At 44.2% G+C, this 23,084-nt stretch overlaps 1 protein-coding gene across 1 annotated transcript in view; it reads left to right on the top strand.

The window, feature by feature from the left end:
* The window catches only part of si:dkey-22o22.2 (neural-cadherin), a 101,402-nt gene that overhangs the window by 74,000 nt on the left and 4,318 nt on the right, over positions 1-23,084 (top strand). The window contains exons 17-33 of the mRNA XM_067511715.1: positions 1,228-1,511; positions 5,339-5,968; positions 6,063-7,059; positions 8,480-8,573; positions 11,467-11,651; positions 12,198-12,433; positions 14,572-14,849; positions 15,895-16,109; positions 17,874-18,001; positions 18,239-18,366; positions 18,694-18,805; positions 20,051-20,231; positions 20,377-20,543; positions 20,639-20,903; positions 21,530-21,710; positions 21,796-22,046; positions 22,887-23,044. Of these exons, the coding sequence (XP_067367816.1) occupies positions 1,228-1,511; positions 5,339-5,968; positions 6,063-7,059; positions 8,480-8,573; positions 11,467-11,651; positions 12,198-12,433; positions 14,572-14,849; positions 15,895-16,109; positions 17,874-18,001; positions 18,239-18,366; positions 18,694-18,805; positions 20,051-20,231; positions 20,377-20,543; positions 20,639-20,903; positions 21,530-21,710; positions 21,796-22,046; positions 22,887-23,044 (4,490 nt within the window). The remainder of the gene's footprint in view (positions 1-1,227; positions 1,512-5,338; positions 5,969-6,062; positions 7,060-8,479; positions 8,574-11,466; positions 11,652-12,197; positions 12,434-14,571; positions 14,850-15,894; positions 16,110-17,873; positions 18,002-18,238; positions 18,367-18,693; positions 18,806-20,050; positions 20,232-20,376; positions 20,544-20,638; positions 20,904-21,529; positions 21,711-21,795; positions 22,047-22,886; positions 23,045-23,084) is intronic.

Below are 23,084 nucleotides of genomic sequence, written 5' to 3'. Positions count from 1 at the left end.
AAGGAGGAGAAGTAAGGAAGAATAAAGTGAGCACCAGGCGACTAACGAAAGAGCAGTTTAGGAGACTAGATGGACAAGAGAGTGTTAGAAATGAGTGGGAGGAGAATCAAAGATTTAAAAAAGGGGAGGTGAGGATGTGAGGAGAGAGGAAAGACGAAACAGTGTAGATGTAGCAAGAACCATAAAGAAATGCTGATTAAGGCCAAGATGTGAGGAGGGAAGCAGAAAAGTCGGCAGACGTGGAAAAAGGGACGTCAGGAAGTGAAACGAGGAGGACAGAAGAGGACAAGAGAGGACGGGGAAAAAAAGAACAAAGGAAGATTGATGCAAGAAAAAAAAGGAGTGAAACTGAGCAGCACAGGAGACAAGTGGAGAAGAGAAAAGTCAAAGGAGTGAGGAGAATGTTGTGGAGGAGAGTTTAATGAGCCCCGCTGTGAGAGAAACGTCTGTTTTTCTCCCAAATATTTAATATCTGCTGCCGCTGCTGTCCACATGCAGTCATCACTCAGTGTGTGTGTGTGTGTGTGTGTCCACTGCCAATCAAACACTGGTTTTTCTACATGGAAATCTGCTCCAATATAAGTCAAGAAGCTCCCTTTCACAATAAGAGCTGCACTGTCATCGAGTGACTGACAGCTCCTCATTTGGCAGATGATGGTGTTTTTTTTAACCTGTGCTTTAACATCAAACACACAAATGGAGGTGAAATAGACCGAGAACAGAGACGGCTATAAATAATTCTTGATATCACGGTTACAATAACGTTCAATTTCGTTGGCTGAAGACGTGATTGAATGATAAAAACTAGAATAAGTTTGCCAGGATATTAAATTAAACAGGATGTGTAGCAGAATCTGTGTGTGCTGGCTCATGCTGCGACTCTAATTTAGGTTTTAAATTTAAAGTATTAAAGTTTGTGATCCTTCGTGTGATGGTAATTTGAATGGCACCAACTGCTTAATAAGAGGCAGATTTTTTTAGTTCCTCTAAATAAAAAAAAAGGTGAAATGTTTGGAAAGTTTGCAACTAACATTATTTTTAATTAACCGCTTTTCATTTGTGCTCAAAAGTGTCACGAAGTCAGAGAAATGCATCCGATCCAATGCTATTAGCCTCATTTTCCACAAACTAGGCAAATGTTTTTTCTTCTTCATCACAGGGATGAAAAGGTTTCTTTCAGCTCCCCCTAACACCACAAACTCACCTGTCGTCCTCTCCCCAACCCAGGTGCCAACGCCAAGTTGCGTTACCAGATCACCGCCGGAAACACCATGGGCACCTTCGACGTGGAGCCTGAGGTGGGCACCATCTTCGTGGCTCAGCCGCTGGACTATGAGATGGAGCAGCGCTACGAGCTCCGGCTGGTGGCCTCTGATGGGAAGTGGGAGAACGAGACGCTCGTGGTGGTTCAGGTGCTCAACCGCAATGACGAGGCGCCCATCTTTAGCCAGACGGAGTACCACGCTGTGGTCACAGAGGAGCTCACCCAGCTGCCAGTTTTCATCCTGGAGGTCGGTCTTTGTGTTTGATGGGACGTTGGTCACATTTGATAATTGATTGACAATGCATTTGGGTTAATTGTCATTGAAAAGTGGGGAACTAGAAAATGTTCACATTTTGGAGCTGCTACCAGTGAGGTCTTCTTAAAAAGGCTAATTATGGCTGAATCTGCTCCTGCACCAGTCACATATTCTTCATATCCTGTGACATGAATATTTTTGACTTCAACGATTGTGCAGTTTTCTTTAAGGGCACATCTGTTGCAACTGCATGTTTGCTTCCATAACTTCCTGGTGTTAATAATCATAATCTTTGAGATCATACAGACTATATGCAGTTTCCTTCTCTAGTTCTGCAACAGAAACACATTAACTGTACCACAGTGTTGTGCTTGTTATTCACTACGCTGACTGTTTGAAGCCTTTCACAGTATTTGCACACAGCTGCATGTCATATTAAATCCTGCACAGTTATGTGATTGAGCACTAAATAAAAAGTCCAGATTTGCCGGCATTTGATGCCGACTGTCCCACTATCGATAAGTTAGGCTCAGTGTAGTAAACCAGCCATTTATCCAGACAATGGTCTTTCTTTTTAGCCAACGCACGCATGGAAACGTATCCCACATTTACTATTCTTCCTTGATCAGGCTCATTCCGGGATCACTATGACCTGATGAACCTCCATGGACGAGCTGCAGCAGCCCCCTCTCCACCCCTGCACAGTGTATGCGGATACAGAAAACGGATGAATGCATGAATTAATAGATTATTATATTTTTCCCAAAGCTTTCACATTATATCACAGCAGGCAGCAATCAGATGTCCATCCGGTCCAGATGCACCTTTGCCACAAAGGAGCTTGTTGTGAAAAAATCGAACTTTATGCGAACAACATGGCAAAACGTATCGAGTTTACTGCAGAAAAATCTAATAGCATCGGTTCCGCTTCAAACACAGAGTCGAATTAGCCTGCAGCAACACCTCAGCAGAGCTACAGTGTCCACATGCTAACACATCGCACATGTGTGACATTGCTTAACACAATATCAGCTCACGGAGACGCAGCGGTTTCAACAAATCCAGAATCTCCTGACAGGAAGGGCCCAGCATCTAAAGTTGACTAGGAAAAGTCAGAGTCGACCTGCTTCTTCTGTTGATTTCATCTGCCTTTCGTCACACGTATCTCTGGTAATTCACAGTAATATGCATGTGGCGCCAAGATAAATCAGATAGAAAAGGTGGATGCGCGTCAGAGAGGGCAGGGAAGTAATCCCCATCAGACACGAATGTGTCACCCAGTCCTCAACCCGGGCCTGCTTCCCCTCGCCTGCTGGAATTGATTTGATGTGCACTCGGTTCCTCTCGAGCGCTCTCAATAGTTTTAGAGGCGCGCTGCAGCCGGCCCCTCCCTGAACGAACGCCACTCTGAGCCCCGCGTATTAATACAATTCAGCAGATAGCGAACGGAGGGGAAAATCCAATTTGAAATGAATATTTTTCTGACTTCATCAGTGCAGCAGCCTCCTCTGTGGCGCCGCGACTGCTCATCTTCAATATTGTCTACCTGCATCACATTGTCAGGAAATGCAAAGAACCAATGGGGGGGGGGGGGAGCAGCGGGGGGAGGGGGGGCGGGGGACTTCAAAGGCTTCTGTAAACAAGCCCTCTGGTGAAAATGAGGAGAAGACAGGGTAAAAGTCTACTTTTCCCTGCTTTTGTTGGCATCTATTAACTTTTAATTGCATTGTGTGTTGCTGTGACAGATGTGAGAGCTGCTGTCGTTGCCGCCGCCGCCGCTCGCGTCCCCCTTGTTCACAGAGATAGCAAGGAGGCAGGTTAATTAAGCAAACAGGACAAAGCAACAGAGAAATGTTTATTGCTGTGTTGCAGAGTCCCAGCGTGCGGGGGCAGCTGCTGCAATCAGCTCGCTGCCACATGTCCTGTTGGCTGGGCTTGACATTTGTACATAATGAAAAAGCAATTCAGCCGCCGTGATAAGAAACACCTCGGTGAAAAAACACCAAAAAGCAATTGTTCCTTCAAAAGCAAACACCGTTATTGGAGTGAAACATCAGTGTGGCTTCAACCAGCTTGGCTTTACAAATGTGTCAGCCCACAACATGATTCACCGCAGTGCCTGTATAATGAGACCCACTTCCTTAGCTGGCGAACATCATGTTTGGGTTCTCCGTGTCACTTCTGATACTTTCATTGGTTTTATAGTTTGAAGACCAACTTAATATCAACCGAACTTTCTCTGTGGTTTACTTACCTGCAGCAGAGATGATCAGGTGTGACTCTGGACCATGTGAATGAGGTGTGGCTATGGGTAAAACAAAGGCGTAATGGTTTCCTGGCTGTGCTGAGTGGCTGCACGAGAGGGTGGGGAGTAAAGCCATCAGTGCCTCCTCCCAGCTGCACACGTTACAAAAAAGAAACAAAATAAAAACCCATTTAAGGAAGAAAGTCATCATCAAAATCATACGGCCTTTAGTGAGTCAACAACGCCGGTCTCTTTGCTACGGATGGTTGTGGGAGCGGATGTAGGACAGGCAGTGAACTTTCAGATCCCTTTTTACTAATCCTCTCTTCAACATAAGACAATCAGTGTGTTCACATGGGCTTAAGAAATCAGGTTACAGTCGTCTTTGTCTGGAAAGCTGGTTTCTTAAGTATCATATAAATTGAGGACATCGGGATAGGGGATTGGGAAACCTGGTTTTCCCAGGTAGAACCAGGTTTCTAATCAACTTTCTCCAACTGTGCATGTGTGCAACGAAAGGCTGCAGAAAGGAAAAAGCAGCTGAGCGAAAGAATGAATGAAAGGACAGGTTGTTAAAGGTGCGATGGCGCCTCATTTGTAGAACAAAGTCTGTCTAAAGTTCCCACAAAGTCGAAAAAAAGCCTCTTCGCTCTGCTGAGTTTTAAATTCACACAGTTCCTGTTGTGGATCAGCTGTGTGTGCGTCTCCTCTCTCTTTTCCTTTCTCTTCCCTGTGCTTTCACTCTGCAGCAGCTTGAACACAGCCAAAAGAAAGAAAAGCAACGTTTTCTGTCACTAGAAAGATATAATCTGTGCGCCAGGCTTCCAAAATAAGTCAGAGGTGGAGGAGAAATCAAGTTACTCTGCTGCAGCACATTTATGGATTATCTGTAATATGCATGTAAAAACTGTTCCCACACTACTAGAAAAACCTTTCTCGAGTGCCCCAGTTACTTAAAGGCACCTAAACACCTCTTCTGAAAGTGAGACAGTGTTGGTCTGAAAATGAACCAAACTTGAGGAGAAACTTAAACTCTGACCAGTCGCCACACAAAGTTGCTGAATTATCTGTCCGCTGTTGATCAGGAATGAAAACAAACCTGACTGAGTGTGTTTACCTGATACCTGTTTCCTTCCTGCCAACATTACATTTTAAGACAACTCGTGTGCCTACAATGTTCAGGTTGCCCGCAAACAAAAATGAGCACACAAGAAGTGACACCGAATGAAAACCAAACCAAACCTCAGACCAACACAAAAAGGTAACAGAGTCCAGATGACACGACACAGGCAGGCCAGAAAGGAGGGTGTTACATAGAGTGGCAAAGACACAGGTGTAACCAATTGTGGATAAACCTGAAGGAGTGAACAGGACAAGAAACGGGGGGAAAAGGGCAACAAAATAAAAGTCCAGGGCAGTGAAGTGGAACTGAGGGCCAGATCCCGACAGCAACTGGTCGGATCACTCAATCTGATCCTTCTGCAGCAGCTTAATAAAAAAACACACATTTATCCTTTGAAGACAGAGGCTTATATGTAATTTGGGATTTTCTTTTCTTGCCTAACCTTTGCAGGTATTGGCCACGGATCCAGACCAGGAGGCTGATCAGACCGCCCTCCGATACTCTCTCCATGGCCAGGGTGCTGGTGGTGAATTTACTATTGATGAACGCACTGGAAGAATCTATGCACAACGCCGTCTGGACCGCGAGGAGCGCCCCGCCTGGAGATTCCTTATCCTTGCCACGGATGAGGGAGGCACAGGACTCACAGGATTTGCCGATGTGCTCTTAGAAGTCCGAGATGTCAATGATAACGCGCCCTTCTTCCCTTGCCCGGCACTGGAAGTAGATGGGTGTTTTGTCGGCAAAGTGCCTGAAAATTCACCCGCTGACACCTCGGTCATGGAGATGCGAGCCATGGACCTAGATGACCCAAATGAGGGCACAAATGCCATGATGACCTATAGTATCATCAAGAATGTTCGAAATGAAATCAACCTTAACCTGTTCTCCATCAACGCCTCCACAGGGACCATCTACACGGTTCTACGCTCCCTGGACCGGGAGACAGAAGACCAGTATCTGGTCGTGGTTGAGGCAAGAGATGGAGGGGGTTTGGCGGGTACAGGCACAGCTACCATCATGGTTTCAGACGTAAACGACCACCCACCCATCTTCACTCACAAGGTCTACACCACTCAGGTGAGTCAATTAAAAAATTAAAATTTAACAAACACAAGGCAATAAAAATATCCAACCTCTTTCATCTTTAATCGATTAATTGTGTTGTCTTCAGGTGACAGAGGACCTGGAGGTTAACAGCGAGGTTCTTGTAGTTTCTGCTACAGACGGAGACGAAGGTGAAAACGCTGTGGTAACTTTCAGCATCGTTGGGGGCGACGAAGATAGAAAGTTCTTTGTGGACACAGACAAACTGAACCGACGTGGTGTGATAAAGCTTAAGAAGAAGGTCGACTTTGAAAAACCTCAGGAGAGGACTTTCAATCTTACCCTGAAGGCCGAGGATGCAGATTTCTTCAGTCTGGCTTATTGTCTCATTCACGTGGAGGACTCTAACGACCACGCCCCCATCTTCTTCCCCCAATTCTATGAGTCTCCAGCCATGTCTGAAGACATACCTGTGGGGACTATTGTCGCTCAGGTCACAGCTTCAGATCTAGACTCGGGCCAAAATGGACACTTTTCGTACAGTATTTCCAGAGACTCAGACCCTTACAGTCAGTTCCTGGTGGACCAGTCTGGTTGGGTCGTAGTGGCCGATTCTCTGGACAGGGAGAAAATCTCGCAGCACAGGATCATGGTCCTCGCTACAGATGCTGGGACTCCCCCACTGACTGGCACCGCCATCGTTGTGGTGTCTGTACTCGATGTTAACGACAATGGGCCAGAGTTCGAGGTCCCCTATAAACCTGTTGTTTGGGAGAACACGGCGGCTCCCCAGGCAGTACTCATGAATGAGACCTCCTTCCTCGTCCACGCCACAGACCGTGACACCTCCTCCAATGGGGGACCCTTCTCCATACGGCTCCTCATGCTGACCTCAGATGCAACCAACTTCAATCTGACTGACTTTCGCAATGGCAGTGCTGCCATCACCGCCCTCCGTACCTTTGATCGTGAGAGACAGAAAGAGTATCGCCTCCCGATTCTTATGATTGACAGTGGCTCTCCTCCAATGAGCTCCACCAGCACCCTGACGGTCGTCATTGGGGACAGAAATGATCACCCCCACTCACCAGGACACAGCGACTTCATCGTCTACAGTTATGAAGGTATGTTGGTCTGTGCCCCCGGGCACCGACATGTGGGCATCACACACCAGAAAGTTACAAACTGCACTGACATTCAGAGTATTTGCTCTCACTGACAGAACTGACATCCATTGAATATGTTTAGGGATCAGCTGACACTAGCTGACAGCTGACTGTTGCCTTGGTGTGTTACGGTCCTATGAACCAATTTTTTTTTTGTTGGTTTTTTTGTTCTTTGGTGTCACTTGGAGTCTTACGTTGTGTGTTTTTAGTCACTTTTCTTCTGTTTTTAGCTATTGTGTGATTTTTATTTTTTTTTTTTACATCTGCTAGTTGTTGTTTTGTATTTGTAGTTAATTGGTTTGGAAGTTTTTGGTCTCTGTTCATCATTTTCGGGCTGTTTTGTGTCTTCATTTAGATTTTTCGGCCTGTCTTTGGAATCCTTTTGTATCTCTTTATGGTCATTTGTGCTTTTGAGCTTCTCCATTGTTTTTCATGAGAGTTTTTCATTGCCGTTATGCCTGCGCTACCACTTGACTATTATTATTTTTTCTTGATTACCTTCATTTATTCACGAGCAGGCTTTGCGAGTGCACTTGCTGTTTTTCCATTTCACACCTGAGAGCCTCACAGTACCTAATACTTTCTCCTCCAGTGTGGAAGTTGAGGTTATACTGCCTTGCTCAAGGAGAACACCCTGATGGCGGACAGAGGAAACATTTGTCATTCATTGTCCCACTTCAGAGTCGTGCTGGTCTGGTGGATTCAGACTGGTCGCTTTTTTGGTCACAGATGAGCTCCTGTAACCTCCAGGTCCCCCAGTGTCTCTCCTGTCGTCTCCTGAGTGCTCGGTGCTCGTGTTGTTAAGCCCGTGCTCGTCACAGTCGACTGCTTGCAGGCTCCTGCTCCAGCCCACATCACTTATTTAGTGTTTCATACCATCTGTCAGCCTGTTGTAATTTGCTGGAAAAACTACGGTTTTCTTTAATGTATTTTTAGTGGATTCCCTCTCCGGGGCCTTTCCACATGAAAGTACATTAACCCGCTAATATGAATCCATCACATAACTCAGCAACATGCCATGAAGCAAACAATTAACTCCAGCTTAAGTCCCGGGTTTGACGGGCACGTAAGCAGCAGCCATTTTTAAAAGGTGGCTGATTTCACAGCTAAAGAGATTACAACACCGTGTTCGGCTTCTTTAGAAGACATCAGAAACACTCTGCGAGCGATTCTAATGTGTGCACATCTTCCCGCTGTGCTGTCAGACCATGACCGCACGTGCCAACATCACCTTATCTCCTTAAAGAAGCGTCTACTTTCTCCCCTTCACTCCTAATGTTTTGCTTGTACCGTACCACAGGGATGCATTGTATTCAAAACTAATTCCTTTCAAAGCGACTGACTTTTTTTTTTTTTTTTACTCTCCGCCTCCTGCTAGGTATTCTGCCAACAACGGTGCTGGGACGCATTCAATCCCCCGACCTTGATGACTGGAGTGAGAAGGTGTACCGCTTCGAAGGCAAACCGTCCAGGTACTTTGATCTCACATAGGGAAATGTGTTAAAGTGTTGAAAGGCAACATGAACCAAGAGATAAGGGGAAAGTTGGAGGTAGAGGTGAAAAAGCTAGGCTTGAATTAAGGGAGGTAAGGCAGGTTTGAATGAGAGGAAGGCAACCAAGCTGTAAGGTGAAGAAATTAGACAGGTAAAGCATTAAGGTAGAAGCAGAGATCTGAGGAAAAGGAGCTAAGTGGGGTGGAAAACTAACAAGGCAAAGAGGAAGATACTGATAAAGAGCACGGTAGAGAGGCAGGCTGGCACTTTCAGCATGTCAGGAGATAATGCACAGCATGAGAAAGAAGTAGAGAGGTGCATAGAGAATGAGTCACAGAGAGGTAAGGAAGTAATGTGTTTCCTTCCCAAAATACTGTGAGCTGAGATAAACAGTTAGTGGCAACAGTTCTGCGCTCGCTGCCATTAAAGTGTGCAGGCGAAGAAACCGTAATTCCAAATGATGGAAAAACCTGAACATGTTTTCTCCACATGCTCATTACGCAGATAAACCATTATGACTTTGCTTCCTCCTCTGAACTTTGAATTGTAATCTTTGCAATATTTCAGAATCTTTTCACATTTCCAGTCCCTCCACTCAAATTTGGGTTGCACGCAATAAAGAATGGAGTTGTGCTGACACGGATGTGATGTTTACAGTGATGAAATACATGGAAGTGGCTGGAATTGCCTGGTAAAAATATAATATTAGTTTATTTACTGACTGTCTATTATCTATAAGTGACACCTCAGGTTACACTGTATGTTTGAGGGTGATAGTATTAGATGTGTTACACCTTAAGTGAAGCTTAATTAACTTAGTTGTATCTTGTGTGCAGTGACACACTGCTGTAAGCACCACAGGCTAAATGTCTTTAAACTTCAATCTTTGTGAATATCTGGACAGAAAACAGCAGAACACCTGCATGGAGAGATAGTAAGTTATACAGTTGTGAACTCCTTTTAATTTAAGGTAGATTATAATTACACCACTAAGAACAACTGATTAATGATTTAGTCCTGGGGATTTGATTATGAAGAGGCCGTAACCTCCTTTACGCTAAATGTACACATTCCTGTTAGGCATACTTTAGGTATTTTGGATGAAACCGGCCAGAGAATGGCAGATATATAACGCTGTTGGAAGACGGGTTGACGCAGACATGCCTGCCTCCTTATGTGTCCTCGGCAAGAGATGCCGGAAGAAAAACACAGCACATTTTAGATTAGAGAGGAAAAGACTGCAGAAAAGGTGCAGTGTGACAAAGAGGAGGCGGAGAAAAAAAACGAGAAACAATGAAAGAGAAAAGAATGAAAGGGGCAGAGGATGGGAAGGAGAGAGGGATAGAAAAGGGGATCTGACTTGTTAGAAAACTGCTATTAATACTTCATAACCAGCGGTATTGAAAATTCCCAGTGAAGCTCAGCGAGGCACGCTCGCTTTGTTTGAAGAGGCGAAGCTTCGTGCGGACAGACTGGAAGCAGAGGCTGATTGGGCTCCATGAAACCGCCTTGTCTTCTAACAAGACACCTGTAAGGGGGGTGAGGGGGTGGGGGGGACAAGAGACGACAAAGAAAACAGTCGTGAACAAAGGCAGAGATACGCCTGCACGGCCGCCTCTCATCACGCATGTTATTTACATATAGAAATGATAAAACTGTTCTATTAAAGCGAATGAGTGTTTCAATAGCAACATGTCACCTCACAGAGAATCACAGAGAACATAAAGAAGACGGCAGCATCCAGTATCTGTAAAAAGCCTGTAAAATGTCATTTGTCGAAAATGGATGTGCACATAACAAATTCTCATTGGTTTCCTGTCAGTGAAGTGCCGTGTTGCGTGGTTAGGAATCTCAAAAACATGGTGGGAATCCAGGAGAGAAGGTAGCGACAGCTTTCCCTGCAGCAACCGCAGCTTAGCTTTGATCCCAAACTCATTCTGGCCTCCATTCAGCCACGGTTAATTAATCCATCTGCTCTGAGTTGTGGAGGTCACCTCAGTATAAAGAGGTTAAACGGTTAGACGAGGCGATGGCACACACCCTGGACCCGAGCCACGATGCCACGACTTGCCAAAGTTTTCCCGATCAAGAACACCCCACAGGAATTAATGTTCAGTAGACCTTAGACCTCCATCTGCTCAGAGCGCGATCTGAGGAATCCCATCCGAGAAAGACTTTCACCAAGACTTAGGACTGCGTGGAAAAATACACGGATATGAACACCAGCCCAGACTGCATTTTATTCCACACAGATTTTCCACCCAGGAGGTCGAACTGGATATCTTCTACCAAATAACCCATATCTTTGTCATTCTTCCATTGAGGTTAAACTTAATAAACGTTATGCCTTGTCTTCTTCCTGGTTTGACGAACCCTAAAAACGTGTAAATGGATGTTAAATATGTATTCTTGTGAAATTTATCTTTAAACTTTAGAGAGTCTGAACTTCTGTATGAGGTGACTGTTCTTACCTGAGAGTCATAGGGCACCTATCCTCCATTAGAAGCAGAAACCATCTTTAATGAGAGAGAACGCAGGGGAAGCCGTAAGATTACGCTGCTTTCTTTACACTTTGTTCATAGGACGTCCCAGGTCTTCAGCAAGTGCAGCACGTGTAGCGCTACCTGTCTTCACGGCGTGTTCTAGCACCGCGTTAGCCGAGATGCTCTAAAATGACCACAAGGAGATGAGGAAACAATCCCAAAGAGAAGTTCTACCATTACACAAAATGACTAGTAACAGTTAAATAACGGTTTGTCTGCGTTCAGTCCGAGGCCTCGGACTCTTCAAACAAATCCAGACAAAAGGAATAAAACATGATACATATGAAGGAAGTGATCCCCACCTAACATGAACTCTGCCTCTTTCTCAGGTTTTTCAATCTGAACAAGAGCTCAGGTCAGCTCAGTATCAGGGAGGGGACTCCTCTAGGTTCCTACCACCTGCAGGTACGCGTGTCAGATCCCACATGGCCCGACGTCACCTCCACGGCTCAGGTGGTCGTCATGGAGCTGCAGCAGGACGCCCTACAAAACGCCGCCTCCATCCGTCTGTCCAGTAAGCCTCGCCGATTGATTTTAAAGGTGTACTTTGATTTACTAGATAACTTAACTCCGTGAAAGGAGAAACTGGTTTCCATCCACAGGTGTGTGCTCAATAAAAAATGTTAGGGAAGAAAAAAAATCTTTTTTAACTATTGACGTAAGAGTATTTGTGACGAATGTCACTGAGGAGGCAACAAATACAGACTGAAACAAACGTTCCTCACATTTACACAAAAATGCACCTTCTTCTTTTTCCCCAGTAGGTTTGTGGCACTTTTGTGTCATTTATCTTTAGCAATTTACTTGAAATTCTCTGCAAATTTGACTCAAAATGCACACGTGCACCCTTTTTGCCACTGTAACTATAATTGACACAGAGTGGCTGTCAGCTTCCTCAGGCTCCAACAACAGGCAACAAATGGGGCATGATGGGAAATATTCTTCTGCCTGCTCGTACTTACATGTCTTCTGTTTCACAATTGTCTTCTTTCATGTTTGGCTGTTTTCAAATTTTTCTTCCTTAATACTGATGCTTTAAAAATCTGTTCTTCTGCTGTAGACCTGACCGTGGAGGCGTTTTTCAGCAGCAGTGGCGGTGAGGAGAGTCCGTTCTCCCGTCTGGGTCGGACGTTGGCAGAACTCCTGCAGACTTTGCCAGAAAACATCCTGATCTTCTCTGTGAGCAACACCAGCCGGCCGGGGGAGAAAGAGTTCGGCGTCTGGTTTGCCGCTCACGGCTCCCCATACTACAAGGCCGAGAAACTGCACGGCTACGTGGCAGCAAACAAAGCCAAGGTGAGGACACAGTTGTGTGTGTGTGTGTGTGTGTGTGTGATTACTGATTAACGCTGTAAATTCTGCACAGCGTAGCAATGTGGTGGACAGTATGAGTTAGTCAAAAACATTTGTTAACAAAAACTTGTTATGTTTTGAGCAAACCAAGGACATTTACTGCTTTGTGGCTCTTTGGTCTTTGGCGAGATATTAGGATTTTTACATTAGCATTTCACTTAACTAAAAGTATTAGGACATTTATTTTTAAAAAATATTCACAGAGAATTTGATAATAAACATAATTACAAATTTGTTGCAACCCTAAAATATTTGTTATCAATGACACTGAAAATCTGCCTATCAAACAGCAAAAGTAAAGTGATTATTGCAGCCAGAAAAAGCAAACCGTTAAATATCTTAAGGCAGAAAGTTGGGACTAATTCTGTTACACAGTGCATCTAATACTGTGAGGCACCTTGTTAGAAAGAAAAAAACACGATAAAAGACAAGTGCAGCAATGGAAAGTGTTAAGTTTAAACAACAAAAAATACCGAGCAACCAGGGGGATTAAAAATAACTTGCACATCAAATACTGCAGTAAAAAGTGTGTCTTTAATTATCTCCGATTAAAAGTTAAAGTAACTTGGCTGATTTACAACAAGAAAATCTGATACTCTACAAACTGGCGACGGAGCCAGAAAATAAAGCCCTGCCTGGGGAGTGTGAAGTCACTGAGGATAAGAGTGTCAACTGAATAACTAACTCCAAAAAAAGAAATACACACAGTCGGAGAGAGACAGGAAAACCCTGGGGGGCTCTGACTTAAAACCCTCTCACCCAAAAAGACAAAACGAGAGAAAAGAATCATGATGACAAGCAGAGAAACGGAAGAATCTCCAACAGAAAGCCAATGACAACAAAACATTACCAAGAGGGGAAAAGGAGAAACACCAAGGTGCATAAATAAAGTCAATGCATGTCTCATTGATGCAGACAGACATCAGATCAAATCTATCACAGAGATCCTGTCTGCAGACAAGATGGCGGACTGTCAACCTCGTCAGGAGGTTGTTAGCTTTTCCGGAAGTCGTAAACGTCAGCAAGACTTTATTTAAATTGGGTTCTTCCGGCAAATTACAAAGATGGAATTTTATCTGCCTTCCTGTTTAAAAAACTAAATTATCTAAAGATTAAACTACAACCAAAGTTTTTGTCATGTTCATTTTGAGTTATTAAAGACATATGAAACATTCTGACTCGGACGTTTGCATTTACAAAATCACTTTTACCACTTTGTAACATTTGAGACTTGTCAAGGTCAGAGTTCATAAAATCATGGCTGGTAATTATTTTTTATTGTTGTGCCTTATTTGAAGTACACATGTTATACCTGTATTCACATTTCCAAGACTGAATGAGCATTGAAAAATAAAAAAGTATTGAGTTAAAGGAAAGGGACAAATACATAATATGCAAAAAGTAATAGGCACATATATCTCATATCTTAGAAAACAGCTGAATGTTCTAAGCTTCATCAAGTATTGTGGTTCCTGAATGTGACATTAGTTTTATGGGAACTACCAAATTTGAAGAAAATTAGAAATATGTCAAATCAAAGGACGAGGGGAATATGTATGAAATATGTATTTTATGGAAGACTTTCTTTTTATGTATTTGTTTATTACCTAAAATGTATAAATTGGCATTTATTCATTTATTCATTTTATGTAATGCCATAAACAGTTGTTAAAGATAATAAAGAAACACCCTTTTTTGGTTGACAGTCACCATTTTATGTCTGCAGCCATTGTCTGCAATTCTCTGTTAGCTCAGAAGTCTTCGTGTTCTCGTATCACATGTTTTCGTTATTTACTTGTTCCTTTTTTTTGAAGCTACTCATGTAACTCATGTACTAGTTGTATTGTAATAGCATTTTTAGTATTGGTTACCTTCGTTTTAGTCCTAGTTTTGGTTTTGTTAGCTTTATGCTAGTTTTACTTTCATGCTAAACTTAGTGGTTAGCTTAATGCTACCATTAGCTTTTAGCACTAACCTTTTAGTTTTAGGTAAATTTAGTTAGATGACCGTTTGTTTTGACGTATCTCACAGATTCATTTCTCTGTAATATGACCTATAGTAAATGTTGTATCTGTCCACAGCTGGAGGCCATGCTGGGCGTGTCCATCTCTCAGGTGGGCGTTGATGACTGCCCCCACACGGACTGCAGTCAGTCTGGAGGCTGCAGCAATGAGGTCTCGTTCAGCCAGGCCCCGGTGGCTCTCAGCTTCAGTAACACCACTCTGGTGTCACTGGCTGCTTCGTCAATGGCGCGGTGCGGCTGCAGGGGCAGGGAGGCGATCCACCTGGCCTGCTCCGCTTACCCCACCAACCCCTGCCATAATGGGGGAACGTGCCAGGACGGACCCCTGGGATACAGGTAAGTGCAGTCTTCTGTTTGTCGGTCGATCCATCCATCCATTATCCGTCACAGCTTCTCGTATTTGGGCTGCGGGGGGAGCTGGAGCGTCTCCCAGCTGTTGACCCTGGACAGGTCGCCGGCCTATCGCAGGGCCACAGAGAGACACACACAGACACACAACCATTCACACTCTCCTGTTTGTTAGATTCACCAATTTACCTAACATGCACGTCTTTGGACTGGGGGGGGGGGGGGACTGGTGTCCCCGGAGGAAACCCACACAAGCAGCTGTGAGGCGTCGGCGCTGCCCGACTTCATCAAGTCCCTCTTCCATTGTAATTGTTCAAAAGTAATCTCCATCATATTATCACTTATGTGGACCATACGATTTTTATTATCTGTTGAGCAGCTCACAGATTTTGTTGTCGAAGTTCGATTCTCAGTGTTTCTGACTAACCGAGCGTAAAAGCTTGAGCACAACACGGAAGCTTTTTCTTTATGAGCCTCTTTAAGTTAAGCTCAGCTAAGCTCCATTTCTTCATTAGATTTCCAATTTTTCAGCTGAAAAATGCTTTTTAAAGTGGTATTAAAAGAAAGGAACTATGTCTTCTGATGTTCACTCCAAACCCTCCAAAAGCCTCATTTTCGGCTTCAGATACTCTACAGTTTTATTGGTTTTGATACCGACTGCAGCATCTCAGCTTCAGCTCCCTGTTTCCCCCACTGTGTTCAAAAATGCATGTTAACACCAGCAGATATATCCTGAATTTGAACCACTTCATTAATAGTATGTCTGACAGGAGAATAGGCTTCTGTCTCTGATCGTGTTTATCCGTCCAATTAAATTAATGTTGGGAGTTCAGGAAAGAAACTGTCTCCACTGCAGCTGAAATATAGATAATATTATTTAGGACCATAGCTCCCATTGAGATTGCAAAGATTATGTCATCATACATTAGTGGGATTGCACATCTTCTTTACGATGCTTTCACCAACATGATTATCCTGATATTGGCAATATTATTGGCAAGTAAACACTAAAATGAAACTATTTCTTTCTCAGATGTAAGTGTCCTCCCATGTTCGATGGCCCCGAGTGCCAGCAGACCAAACACAGCTTTGGCGGCCAGGGCTACGCTTGGTTCCCCCCCCTCCGGCCTTGCTTTCAGAGCCACGTCTCCCTGGAGTTCCTGGCAGAATCTGCCAATGGGTTGCTTCTGTATAACGGGCCCCTCGATCCCATCAACTCAAGGGAGCAAGAGGATTTTATCGCTGTGGGTGAGTTTGCAGGCACAGCTCATGAGTCAGTCAGCTACCAGTTAATAAATATTGTAATATCATGTAACCGAAATGTAATATTAGGAATTAAAACCTTTGTGGGTCTAACATAGTTAAATAAGTATTTCTCGACCTAAAGGTTCATTGGGGCAGCAGCGTGGGTTTGTAAAATTCACCAACGCTCACGTCTGCAGTCATGTTTCCCACGTTCAGCTGTGGCCTCTGCTGTCTACAAACCTCCACAATCTGCCACGATCAGCTAGACGCAGCCCCATAGACTTTTGTCACAAAAGCCAAACGAAATTGACCACGTTGTTATATGAAAACACGAGGTTAAACTTTTTACGGGCACAGTATTATTAGAAAGACTTCAGACGTTTGGTCATTTATGCTAATTACATTCCTTAAATGCTAAGTCTTCAGTTGCATACAGACGTCATTGATTAAGAGTGAAATGACTTCTCACTTCTGACCATATGCATTTACCCCGCGTGCATTTCATTATTTCATTTCTTTGTATCTCTGCCTCTGTGCGGTGGTTTTGTTGGATGTCTTATCTTTCTGTTCACAGCTTGACATTCTGTCCACAATATTCACAGACCGTCCACTTGAGTTTGATAGAACGTTTTTGTGATCTAGTAGAAACTGGAGAGTAACTTGAAAAATCAAAAGCAAATGTAATTTGCTGTGCAGTTAAGATATTTTGCTGTGGACCCTAAGCTTGGGCAGAAAGCCCACATCAGAGGGCCTGTTGGGCTTAGGTTTTTTCCAACATTTGCATCCTTCTTGACAGCTTTAACAAGCAGAACTGATGACTCTTCTAGGTTGGGTGTCGCTCCGCCACTGCTCTGAGATTACTGAACACTCAGCGGCCTCCTTTAGCTGAAAGTTAAAACATTATTTTTAACTTCTAAGCGCTCTAACAAACAGGCTAATCTCTCAGTGCTGCCGCTGCTGCTCGTCGTCCTCAGCAAACACAAAGAGGAAATCAATATGACGCAGTGAAGACACTTTCTCAGCGGACAGAAAGCATCATAAATTCTAATGTCAGCTCCCACGGGCCCTGATGTGGTGTTAACGGATTAGCCTGCAGATGGCCTTTCAAACACTACTTGCATAATCTCGTGGCTTTAGTTAGTTGCGTAATTATTGAACCCAGGCTGTTGCAGTGTGGGCCCGGAAAGAAAAACGTCAAACATGGCCGCGACATCGATTACTCTAATGCATTTTTCACTTAAATGTTCGACTGGGTCACACAGAAACAAGAGACACGGGCAGCACTTGGGAGGATATGGAAAGACACACAATTGACCGAGTTGATTCCTGCAGTTGTTAATGGGAATCAGTAGCTGACTCAGCGACACAGAGCGATGATGTCATCGATGATGTCAACCTTCGATCAGGTCATCGGGGCTGCTCTTAGCTAAGTCAACTACGCATCAACTTTTCAGAAACACAAAAAGATGCTCCGTTTACTTTAAATCATTTACTGTGCTTTTATATCTGGATCTCGTATATCTGATCTTGCCTTGTCTCAAATCTCAAATGTCACATAGTTGCCACATTTTTTTTTTTTTTTACACATTTGTTGTGTTAGCTAGATTTCTGCCGGCTCAAAAGGCCAAATAACATGGCTTTAACAAAGCTGGAAGAAGAAAAGGGTTTAGGTCATGGGAGCTGCTTTTGTGTTCAAGAGAAATCCTGGGATTTCATTTCAAGACAGCAGCATTGTGTAATTTATGTGAATCTCCTTTCCCTTACCAGAACTGATAAATGGGGTTCCAGCTCTGAGTATAAACCATGGATCGGGAACACTAACGCTGCAGCTCCCTCTGAAATCCACCGTCACCGACCGGCGCTGGCATCGCCTCGACATCATCAGTGATGGAAAGGTAACACTGCTGTTTGAATGGATGTGTGGATGTGCAGAAAGTAATAATAGATCAGTATGACTCACTAGAAACTAGTTATTTTTTCTTACAATATAGTCTCAAACTGTCCACAGTACAGTAAGTGCTACTTATAATATTAAAGCTAGTTTACAACATAGCAACATGAGATGCCCCTTTTCCAGACCGTAGCTAGTGAAGGTAGGTGACGGCGGTGTGTCTCCATCTGTGTGTGTTCAGGCTGTCCAGATGATTTTGGATCTGTGTGGGGGGCTGGCAGTTAATGAGCAGGAGGGTGTTGGGGGTGACACTCAGGAGGTGGATGAGTCGAGCTGCAGAGTGGAAGGAGAGACTCCCGGGAACCAGAGGTGAGCGCAAACCCGGAGACAGTGAAGCTGTGCATGTCGCTGCTCGTCTGCATTCGCTGTTCAGTCCTAAAAAAAATAATTAACAGAGAGACTTGCAAATTTGAATCTCAAGTGCATGTTGTTTTTCTCTCTTCCCATCAAACAATTATCCCTCTTACTCATCCTTACGCTCTTCCTATCCTTCCTATTCCTATCATTTGTTTCCATATTCTCCTCTTGCTCATCCTTCTGTTCTTTTTCTTTTCCTACCCTGACTCCTGTTCTGTTCTTCTCTTCTGTGTCCTCCCTCTCTCTTCTTCTGCTCCTCCACCGCTTCGTCGTCTTCAGGTATCTGAACGTGTTCCAGCCTCTTCAGTTGGGAGGAATTAAGGAAACGTCTTCTACCCACCGTTACCGCAGTTTTGTCGGCTGCATTCGCAACCTGGTGGTGGACACTCAGGTGCGTGTGTGAATTTTTACATCCCAAAGATTTTTAGCATGTCATCCACGTGAGAAGGCAGTTTTAATGTTAGTACATCTGTATCTGTGTCTGATTGTTGGTGTGTGCATACTGGCGGTGGGTAGTGGTGGAACAGATGGTGGTATGAGTTTGGTACATCAGCCAGGGCCAACATCATGGTTCAAAATAGAATATAAATGAAAAGAATCATCGTGCTGCTCAGTTAAAACCACCACGAAAGCCTTCACCAAATAGGAAGCTCAGCTCTGCATCTGCCTCCTTCTACCCACAGTGCCTTGTGTTTATGTCTCTTTCTTCTAGTCAGTTGAGAGGGTGCGATCATGTTGTCACCCATAACGAGCAGCAGCACAGTTATGATGTTGGAGGTCTACTTATCAGCGTAGCAGTGCATCATATGTTTGGAGGTCAACGACAGTTGATTTTAAAAAGGCATTAATTTTAAAACCATCAACATAAGTCACAATCTTTTTTTAAGAGTCATTATAAGAACATTTCCAGTGTTTAAGTTGTATATAACTCATAAGGAAACACATTTGTTGAGTCGGTGTTGGATTAATAACTTAATTCTTTCACAAACAAAGTAGTTGGATGCTAAACAGTGAACAGAGAAAGATTAAAGTTTAGTTGACAGCTTCAAGCAAACACTACATTTTATTCCATATTTCCCTAACAACTGTTCTTGTTATGTTGGCGAGATCCAGCTGTGATCAGAACAAAGGACATTTATGGCTCCCTGAGCATGAATCATGGTTGTGCCTCCAAAGTGTTCACTGCCACTCGAGTAACATCAAAATGTTTAGTTATTGTTGCTGCATTCAAGCTTCCTGGGGATGAAAACTTTGCATCTTTTTATTGGAAAAAAAAAAAGATTTAAAAAAATGAACGAGAACAGTACAACACAAAGCTTTGCTCTGAAGTCAAAGCCGATTTCTCTATTTCTTCATAAATTCAAAACACCTTTTGGAGTTGATGCAATTAGATGGTGCGACAAAGCCCAAAATGCAACCACTGCACGGCTTCCAACTGACAACCACGAGCATGTTGGAGAATTCTGTGCATGTCAAACGCAGTCGGCATTGAATGATAATAGGCAGCAGGCATTTTGTGTCAACTGGCATCTTCTATAAAGGCTGTGAAGAAAGTGTTTAGCATGGACGATAATAATAAATCATTAAAAAAAGGATAAAGCTGATTTTACTGAATGAGGTTCCCTCCGTCCCTCAGGTGTATGACCTGGCGTTTCCAGGCGAGAGCGTGGACAGCAGCCCTGGGTGTAGGCTGACAGACGGGGTGTGTGTGACGGCAGACAGTCCCTCCTGCGGTGCTCACGCCTCCTGTCTTGCTGACTGGGGCTCCTTCAGCTGCGAGTGCCTCCCAGGATACACTGGACACAAGTGTGACAAGGGTGAGAGACCATCTGTGTGTTTTCCTGCTTTATCAATACATTTAGAAACTAAACTACAATGAATGAAACAGCCAAGTCGATGTGGTGATGTTGACACGTATATGTGGAACGTCAAATCTTTATATATCTCCTCGCCCCCTGTCAGCTGTCCCAGAGTTCTCCTTCGATTCAGGCAGCGCTGTGCGATATCAGCTGAGAGGAGGCGGCAGCTCTCGACGCACAAACATCCAGCTGCTCCTCCGAACCAGATCCGCCTCCGGTACCCTGGTCTCTGTGACATCCCGGGAGGCCAGCGAGTACATCGTGCTGGAGGTCGGTTCACCTCAGTGTCGTTTGACCTCCCGCCAGACGTCTGGACTATTTAGGTTTAATGCTGTAATATGTGGATCTCATCATTTCTCTCTTAGATCATGGAGGGTCACCTCTCTGTTCGTGCCAACCTTGGGGACGGTGCCCACGCTCTGCGGCTCACTGGCCAGCGGGTGGATATTGGACAGTGGGTCCTGGTCAGCCTCACTCGCCATGACAACCTGTTCACCCTTCGGCTAGAGCAGGGCGGGGGCTCTCGGGAGGCTGAGGCCCGACTTGGCAACAGGAGGGAGATCGTGGTTCACCCAGCCAGCGTCATGATCGGCAACGGACTAAAATCTGGAGACAAGACTGATTTTCAGGGTGAGACCTGGATTCTGTCGGTGACTAAAAGTTTTAGCACTGTGTCATGTTTTCTAAATATGTTTTTTTTGCCTTTTTCCACCAAGTTCTAAGTAGATAAGTTGTTTATGCACCCATTTGAACACTACACTACACATTTTCAGTGAAAAGTTGCTGTTTTCAGGTCTGCTGTCCTTCAACAGCTTAAGTCAGAGATGTAATAACAACCTTTTTCATATGTGTTGCAAACTGCATTCCAGAAACAAGGGCAGACAATGTCCATGTCTATTTTAACTTGCTGAATATCTAAAGGACAAATCAAAAAGGGTTTTGCCACTTGCCCTCATCAGCACTCTCACATTTAAATGCCTTCATTTCAAAACTCCTGCGTGGGTGAGATTCATCAAAGCGAATGAAGAATGCAGAAAAGAAAGTTGGAGCTCTTGTTCATATGCACCTGGTTTGGAGCATGTGAACAAGAGAGCTGCAAAAAACAAAGAAGCGTCACCATCGGCTGCCTTTTGTCTGAACCCCATCAGCAGTGCAGATTCCCTTTGTAGTATTACCAGTAGTATTTATAGCAGACATACTGTGATAAATCTAACAATTGTCTGGATCTAAACTAAAATGAACTTTGTCTCCTGCAGGATGTCTGCGGGACGTTCGTTTTAATGGCCAGCTCCTCCCTCTGGATGGGCAGAGCCGAGATTTGGTGATGGTGCTGGAGAAGCGGGGCGTCACGTCAGGGTGCTACAGCGACGCCTGCAGCGGCCAACCGTGCCGCAGCCCGCTGCGCTGCATCGACCTGTGGAGGAAACACCAGTGCAGGTAAACGGCACACGTTTAGCAATAGACTCTCTGATAGTTTACTTTCTAAATGTATTGTACTTCATCCCTCTTCATTGTCTTCCAGGTGTCCTAGTGGTCAGGTGATGGTGACAGATGACTCAGGTCAGCAGCGTTGTGTGCCCTCGCCCTGCGGACCTTCTTCCTGCCGTAATGGAGGCAACTGCCAGGCGCTGTCACCCGACAGCTACCGGTGTCGGTGTCAGGAAGGATTCAGGGGTCAGCGCTGCGAGCTGGGGCGGTTAAAAGGTCACCGGCTAGCTGCCCTCAGCCCCAGCTCCATTCTTGCCATCAGCATGTGTCTGCTCGTCTTCTTCGGTAAGAGACTGATGGTGATTTACTGGGCATATTGAGAAAGAATAAAGTGATGGACAGTAGCTTAACTAAACTACACTGAACCAAAAAACTCATCTCAAAAGAAAAACATTAGGAAACTGGGATCATTTATCACATTTGTCTTTTTTTCTAATGTGCAAAATTACTCCAAATTGTTTCAATTAATAGAAATTACAAAAATATTTTTGACAGGCAAACATCTTGTCAAAGATTGAAGCCATGAAGACGCCATTTTTTAACATCAACATGTCTGTTTTCAGTCAAATTCTCTTATAGTCGTATAGAGATATATAGCCTGTGTCCTCTGAAGCCTGTTTGTTCCCAGCTTGTGTAACAACATACTGTAATGATCAATACATTTTCCATTAGCATTGATCAGAAATCTGCAGACGCTGCTGACATAGAGAGATTTTAGTTATGTAAAGTAAACAAATGTGTCTGCATGTAAATGTAAACACATCTGAATGGATAAATTCATAATGATTCATGATGTCACCTCTAGTCCCGGTCAACACTTTTTCTTTTTGCTTGTTTTTTGTTTCCGGTGAATTAAGGAGGTTTTTCTCTAAAGGACACTAAAGATGAATTATTCTGGCCATAATGAGCACATTGTTATTTCACATGTTTGTAGCAATGATATCAATGTTTCTAGATGAACATTGTAAATGACTTCACAGAACAGATTTAATGAGTCGCTGCTGCAAATGTACAGGAAGGAAATGAAATCTGTCCCTGTGGTGCAGAATTACATTCACGCAAAGATGCATATTAATATGATTCTCCTCGTTCTGTGTGTGTGTGTGTGTGTGTGTGCGTGTGCAGCGGTGCTGGTGGCGGTGACGGTGTGGAACCAGAAAGGCAGTCGTAACAAGTTCAGGAAGCGAGGAGTTTACCACATCCCTGCTGAACACGAGAGCTGGGAGGACATCCGAGAAAACATCCTCAACTATAACGAGGAGGGGGGAGGGGAGCAGGACCAGGTACACACACTACATGGCGACTGTGTTTCTGACTTTAACG

This window comes from Channa argus, chromosome 7 (genome assembly GCF_033026475.1).
Source record: "Channa argus isolate prfri chromosome 7, Channa argus male v1.0, whole genome shotgun sequence".
NCBI lineage: Eukaryota > Metazoa > Chordata > Actinopteri > Anabantiformes > Channidae > Channa > Channa argus.
The sequence above is the reverse complement of the archived record's forward strand: the minus strand, read 5'-3'. Positions and strand labels throughout refer to the sequence as shown.